This window comes from Chenopodium quinoa, unplaced genomic scaffold (genome assembly GCF_001683475.1).
Source record: "Chenopodium quinoa cultivar QQ74 unplaced genomic scaffold, ASM168347v1, whole genome shotgun sequence".
Classification (NCBI taxonomy): domain Eukaryota; kingdom Viridiplantae; phylum Streptophyta; class Magnoliopsida; order Caryophyllales; family Amaranthaceae; genus Chenopodium; species Chenopodium quinoa.
In genome coordinates this window covers 74,584-82,322 of record NW_018744362.1, presented here as the reverse complement: position 1 = coordinate 82,322, position 7,739 = coordinate 74,584, and the positions used below count along the sequence as shown (strand labels likewise).

Genomic DNA, 7,739 nt, shown 5'->3' with positions numbered 1-7,739 from the left:
ATTAAAGGAAAATGTATATCATCTATCAAATAATATACTCTATCAAATAATATATATCATCTAACAAATTATACATACATATCCTCCTTCAAATAATATATACCCTCTAATAAATTGTACATATCATCCATTAAATAATATATATCCTCCAAAAAGTTATACATATCCTCTAACAAGTTGTACATGTCCTCTGTCATATATATATATATATATATATATATATATATATATACCTTTAATAAATTGTACATATCCTCTATCAGATGATACATATTATGTAACAAACTATTTATATCATCTATCAAATAATACATATCCTTCAACTAGCAAATGTACCATGTACGTACCCTCCAATAAACAATACATATCATATATAAATTGTGCATATCCCCCCTCAAATAATATATAACCTTCAACAAATTGTTTGTATCCTATAATATATAACCTTCAATAAATTATATGTATCCTCTATTAAATAACACATATCCTCCAGCAAGTTATACATATTCTTTATGAAATACCACATATCATCAACAAATTGTACCTATCCTCTATCAAGTAATACATATCCTTTAATAGACTGTAGATATCGATCCTCCATAAGATAATACGGATATATCATCTAACAAATTATACATATCCTCCATCAAATAATACATATTTTCCAACAAATTGTACATATCTTCCATCAAATAATTTATATCCTCCAATAAATTATACATATCCTCTATTAAATAAAACATATCCTCTAAAAAATTGTATGTATCCTTAATTAAATAATTCATATCCTCTAACAAATTGTACGTATCGTTTATCAAATAATTCATATCATCCAATAAACTTTACATATCTTATATCAAATTATATATATCCTCTAATGAACTATACATATTTTCTAATACATTACATGTCCTCTATCAAAAAATAAATATCCTCCATCAAATAATTTATATCATCAAATAAATTATACACATCCAATCCTCTATTAAAAAAACCATCCTCTAAAAATTGTATATATCCTACATCAAATAATTCATATCCTCTAACAAAGTGTACACATCCTCCATAAAATAATTCATATCCTCCAATAAACTTGACATATCCTATATCAAAAATTATATATCCTCTAATTAAATGTACATATTTTCTAACATATTACATATCCTCCATCGAATAATATAAATCTTCCAACAAATTGTACGTATCATCTACCAAACTGTACATATCCTTTGACGAACTATACATTTTCTGTAACATAGTACATATCCTCAATCAAATTGTATGTATCCTCTAAAAATAAAAAAATAAAAAAAAATTATTTTTTTAAAAAAATTAAAAATAAATAAGTCAACAATGGAGAAACCTCCATTGAAGGTCCCGTACTAAGCTCATGAGTATTCCACAACTTGCTCATTTCTCAACCAAAATACATGCATTTGTTATCAAAACACTCACAATTTATCAAACAATCCCATGGGATAATTAATATCAACAATTATAAATCATACAAAAAAATCCCCAGTTCAATATTTTTGGTTAATTTTGAAAAATACGAGAATCTCAAACCTATGTTGCACAGATACCGTCACGGACACGGACACGGACACGATACGGACACGGGAAAATGGCAATCCTGAAATAGGGGACACGGGTACGGCATATAACAAGGCATATAATATATCAAAAAAACGAGAATTTGACAACCTATTCAATAAAATACTAAATAATTAGCCTCAAAACACACAATTTTGTTAAAACAAGTAAATAAACAAAGTGTACGAACGTAGTCTCATACATATCAAGAAACCATCAAACCAAATACATGTCTCAATAATAGTTTTACAAATCATAAATAAAATAAACAAAAGTACTAATAGTTTCATTCTTCACCATCACCAAGTACATCATCAAAAATCATATTCTCCATCTCGGGTTCATCAAGTGAGAGCTCGGTCATCTCTAGAATACCAACCTCTCCTAGGTTGTCATGCTCATCTCCACCCACATCCCACAACTTAGATCTCCCCTTAGTGTATTCTTCACTTCTCCTAGAAAGTAATCGAAGGTTGTTATGAATGTATACCAAGTCTTGAGCACGTTTAGGAGTAAGCTTATTTCTAGTGCAAGAATGAATAAACTTATAGGTGCTCCAATTCCTTTCACTACAAGAAGAGGAAGAAGGTTGACCTAATAGCTTATAAGCCAAACCTTGAAGCATAGGCACTTGGGAACCATAAGTTGCCCACCAATTTTTAGCATCCATCAAAGCCATATCATGCATGCAATCAATGTTGAGAAAGATCCCCTCTGATTTTTGTGAGAATATTGCAAATTCCGTGTTGATCTTGAATCTTTCATCGGGACTTTGGAAAAGCCTTCGAAAGCATTGTAATCTTTGTGTGGAAATTTCATTGTCGGCATTTGGAGCAACTCGTCCCGGGACCTCATTAAGCCATTTTTCCGTGTAAAATCTTTAACAACAAAATAAGAATAGCCATAAGAAATTAAATAAAAAACAAGGAAAAATAAATAAAGATGAATTAAATAAGTAAAACTTACCTTGGATTCAAAGAATGTGCTAATGAATGAAGTGGAGTACTACCCTTACTCCAACGACTACTAAGAATCCCTTTAACTACATTAAAGAAGGTAGATTGTTCATAATCTAGTTTACCCTCTTTCTTGTAGATGGCATCTTTCACCTTTTGAACCATAATGTCCCATCTTTCATAAACCAAATGCAAGGAAGATTTGTCGGTGTCACAAACCCTAATCATCTCATAGATTGGGCGTGTAAAATCAAGAATGTAATCAACTTTTTCCCACCATATTTCATCCAAAATCTTTTCCCTTACATGTGAGGCTTGCCCGCGTCGATCATCCTTGTATAAGGACCAATTCTCACTAATAACCATTGATTGAAGTGATGTTTTAAGGAGTTTCAACCTTTTAAGCATGCACACAATTGAAGCAAAAACGAGTGTCGGCAATGCAAAGTAGTTTTAATGGCGAAAACTTATTGAACATTGAAAGCCTCATCGAATGATTCATTATGTAATTTTTAATGAACAAGGCATCTGCATGAACTTCCGTTATCCAATGACATTCATCATATACTTCAACATTATTCAACACATTCTTAGCTGCACAGATGCTTTTCATTGCAAGATTAAGTGTATGAACAACACATGGTGTCCAATATATATGAGGATACCTACCCTCAACCAATTCCCCTGCAGCCTTACAATTACTTGCATTATCTGTGATTATTTGAACAACATTTTGATCTCCAATTTCATCAATCACCTCACTTAGTAAGGTAGCAATGAAATCTTTGTCCTTAATCTCACCCGAGCAATCAATAGCTTTCATAAACATAGGACCCGTTTAAGAAGCAATCATAATGTTAATCAAAGGCCTTCTTTGTGGATCACTCCACCCATCACTAACAATGCTAACACCTTTTGTTTTCCATGTGGCTTTCATAGGTTGTAATAACCTATCCACATTTTCTGTCTCTTTACAAAGCAAAGTTGTTCTAAGTTTGATGTATCCGGGAGGCTTATAACCAGAGAGATTAGAATTGGCAGCCATTGTATATGAACTAACATAGTAAGGGTTTCTAGCAAGATTAAAAGGCAACCCCCCTGTGTAAAACATTCTAGCAATTTCAGAATCCAAGTGGTCACGAGATTTCACATTAAAAGCATCGGAAATTGTATTTTTTGATTTCCTCTTCTTTACATTATCAAATGAACCTAGTCTCATTGATGTAGCTTCAGTTGATGTGTGAGAAGATATGGGTTCATTTGAAAAAGGTGGAACTTTTGGTAACAAAGATTTTTTATAATCCTCGGATTCACGATGAAGCGATCTTAGTTTAGCAAGGTCATCAATTTTCACTTTATTACAAGTTTGAATCCCTTTCCCTTGTTCACCTAGCAAATGAGCTTTCACTCTAGTGTATGAACCATTTTTAACTTCGCCGCAAAAGTTACATTTCCAATTATAATTTCCTCCACCACCCGATATTTTATCACCCTTAACAACAAACTTCCACAAAGGGTAGAGGTCTTTCATTGACTCAGATGAATTACTACTACCACTGACATTGCATGAAGCAGAGGAACTAGAAGACATTCCTGACAATTTCAGCAACACAACAACACATTTCAGCAAGACAACACAGCAAAGTGAGCAACACAACAATACAATTTCAGCAACCAGCAAGTCAGCAATACAATTTCAGCAACCAGCAAGTCAGCTACTCAGCAATACAATTTCAGCAACCAGCAAGTCAGCGAGTCAACAATACAATACAATTTCAGCAACCAGGGCACAATACAATTTGACAGCTGAACCCATCTCACAATTAACATCACAATTAACAATTAACATCACATTTAACAATTAACAATTGCGAATTATAGTGATACTGCCTCCACGGCTCCACCTCACAATTAACATCAGCATTCAGCAATTGAATTTCAGAAAACAAAGTACAGAAGACAGAAGTCACATAACCCTTACCTGGTGGTGGACTGGTGGCTGGCGAGTGGCGACGGACGGTACTGGGTGGTGGACTGGTGGCTGAGGACGAACAACGACAGCCTGAAACCTCGGTTGAGCGAGTTAGCGACTGAATTAATTGAATTTAAAAAAAAAAACAAAGTACAAAAGCTAGTCAAGCCACGACCTGAAACCTAGGTTGAGCGAGTTACCTGGTGGTGGTCTGGTGGACTGGTGGCTGGCAACACTAGGGTGGTGGCTAAGGACGAATAACGAGCGGCGAGTGAAGTCTGTGTCTCTGTGAGACAGTGAGAGTAGGCTGTAGGCGACGAAGCGACGGTGAACTGAGTGATGGTCTGGACCAGCAGCAGCAGGTGAAGCGACGGCGGTTATCGGCGCGACGGTGAGTGGCTGACGGTCTGGGACTCAGGGAGCTTGAGTAAGGCAGTAGGTTTGTGAATTGTGAATGGAGGAATTGAGAATGTGAGAGAGTCAGAGAGAATGGAGGAAGTTGGGCTTGTAAAGCCGTAATTGCGTGTCCATCACAAAACGGACTGTGTCTGGGTGAGACACGGCCCGTGTCCGTACAGAAGAAATTCAAAAAAAAAAACGGACACGGATTTTCGCGTGTCCAAGACGTATCCCCCCGTGTCCCACGCGTGTCCGTGTCCGACACGCGTGTCGACTCAGACACGCCACTTGGCAAGCGTGTCCGTGCATCATAGTCTCAAACAATTATCAAGCATAAAATATGGACAAACATAATCAACAATCCTTATTTTCTCTCTCCTCTCCATCCTCTTCAATTCTCTTAAACTTTCTCTCTCTTCCACAAAGGATGACGTATTTGATCCCAATAACTTTCTTACTGCTCAATTTTATCTCGCATAGCTTGTGATTATTGTTGTTGGGATGATTGTTGAGTTTGTTGTTGCTGGAATAATGTTTGTTGCCGTATGAAATATTGGGTGCAGCAAGCCCCACCCAACCTTCTCGTTTTTTTTTATTGGAAACCAAGATAAGATTATGCTTAATATTATATTGGTAGCCACATGTGACATGCCCATATATAAATATTAAGTGTAAAAAAATAAATTTATAGTCAATATGGGATTGGGATCATGTGTGCAGAGTGAGAAATTTAGATAGATTAACTTGAAAACAAATTACATGTATATCGATTAAACTCGACCTAATAGGTGTCTTTTTTTTTTAATCTAATTTATTATTTTATTTATATTTGAACATATAATAAGCTACAATATTGATATCATTAAAAGATGATAAATGCATCTGTCATTTGTCTTGATAGCAAAGATGTGTACACTACCTTGTGAATACTACACCAAGCAAAGGCATTGCTAAGGTGACGAACTTGATCTACCATCCATCTAAGGATAATATTTCTAAACCTAGAATTGAAAATTAATATGTGCAAATAATAGTCTTTCCTAGAGACCCGTTAGCAGGCCACCGTAGCCCCTGCAGACATGCATTTGATCATCTATGCATAGAGTGTTAATTGAGCTAACCCACAGGAGCACCCCCCCCCCCCCAACAAAAAAAAGCTACTGGTCTCTGGGCACAAACCCTTACCTAATCTATAATTGTGCTTATTTCATGACCCATCAACTAGTAATATCATTCGTAAAAGGTCACCTCTTCCATCTTGTAAGATGACTTGCATAAACCTTGGGGTATAGTCTTATTTATTATATACCCCGTATTTAAAACTCATTTATTAATTGATAATTATATTCATTAAGCTTAAATTTCCTAATTTGCGTTTTATTAATTCCTTTATTAAAAATTATTTCGTGAAACAAAGATTTTCACATACATTTTATCTATTCAAGTTTATAAATTTACCATATTTTCTTGAGAAGCTGATGTTTAAGATGGGTTTTGATAACAGCTTGGTCCGAAAAATTATGGACTTTTTGGCTAGTGTTTCTTTTGCTTTCAAGATTAATGGAAGTATTTCGCGCACTGTGAAGCTTACGATAGGCTTATTACGACAAGGTGACCCTATTTCTCCATACTTATTTATTATTGTAGCTGATGCCTTTTCTACTTTATTGGCAAAAGTGGCTAGGGAGAAACTAATTCATGGGGCTCGTGTTTGTTATGGGCGCCAAGAGTGTCACACCTATTTTTCAAGTATGACAGTATTTTGATTGGTAGGAGCATCTATCAGGGAATGCTCGGTGATAGATGACATTATCAGCTAATATGAGAGAGCATCTACTCCAAGTGTGAATCTAAACAAATCAGATGTGGTATTTAGAAAATATATGACTAAGTCCTGAAGACTGGAAATTGTGAATATTCTTGGAGTTCAAGGGGTCGAGCATCATGAAAAATACCTTGGGCTTCCCACAATCATCGGAAAATCAAAAAAGGTAATATTTTCTTTTTTGAAGGAAATGATATGGAAGAAGCTCCAAGTTGGAAGGAGAAACTTTTTTCTAGGCCTGGGAAAGAAGTGTTGATCAAAGCCGTTGCAAGAAATCCCGATATATATGATGAGTGTGTTCTGAATCAGTGATGGTCTAATTGAAGAAATGCATTCGTTGTTAGCAAGATTTTTGTGGGGGTTTACTGATTCTCATAAGAAAATGCATTGGAAAAAAGGGGAAGAGTTATGCAAGGCGATGGGAGGGTTGGGTTTCCCTGATCTTAAGGTCTTTTGGCTAAACAAATGTGGCACCTTATGAATAGTCCTTCGTTGTTGCATTATGTTTAAAAGGCTAGGTATTTTAAGAATAGTGATATTGTAGACACCCATTTGTGTCTCCCCAAAACCAAACCCGGTGATGAATACCTTTCACGTCGAATCATAATCGAATGAAGTGAAAATGTGGAAAGTCTAGTGTTGCGGTTAGTTTTTAAATTCTCTCTTTCTGTTTTCGAAAACCTATTCTATTTTATGAAAATAGCCAATCCAGTTTATTTTGGTCCATAATAAGTTTCCAATAATTGTGTAGTTGGATAGGGCTCAAAAAGAGCTTTCCAACGACATATTACAAGCCCAATTCTGATGAAGAATGAGGAAGTTATGGCCAAATAAAAATACTACACTGGGTCCGGTTTGGTTCTTACCTACGGCCCAATGATCTAGAGAAGGGCCTATTATTAATTATCATTCCTAAAGCTATTAGGATTGATTATAGTCTTCTAGAATACTCTATAAGGTTATCACAAATCCTAACGGAGTTAGAATTGATAAT

At 35.2% G+C, this 7,739-nt stretch overlaps 1 protein-coding gene across 1 annotated transcript; it reads right to left on the bottom strand.

Moving 5' to 3' along the window:
* Positions 1–3,376: 3,376 nt before the first annotated feature.
* Positions 3,377–5,286, bottom strand: LOC110696376. The gene is made up of 2 exons (XM_021873662.1): positions 4,722–5,286; positions 3,377–4,618 (listed from the first exon to the last, which is right to left on the bottom strand). Exon 2 carries the CDS (start codon positions 4,138–4,140, stop codon positions 3,388–3,390), a length of 753 nt encoding a protein of 250 aa, XP_021729354.1. The 5' UTR covers positions 4,141–4,618; positions 4,722–5,286; the 3' UTR covers positions 3,377–3,387.
* Between the last annotated feature and the right edge of the window lie 2,453 nt (positions 5,287–7,739).

Coding starts and splice junctions, on each gene's coding strand:
- LOC110696376 (XM_021873662.1), bottom strand. CDS start 4,140: ATGTCTTCTAGTTCCTCTGCTTCATGCAATGTCAGTGGTAGTAGTAAT.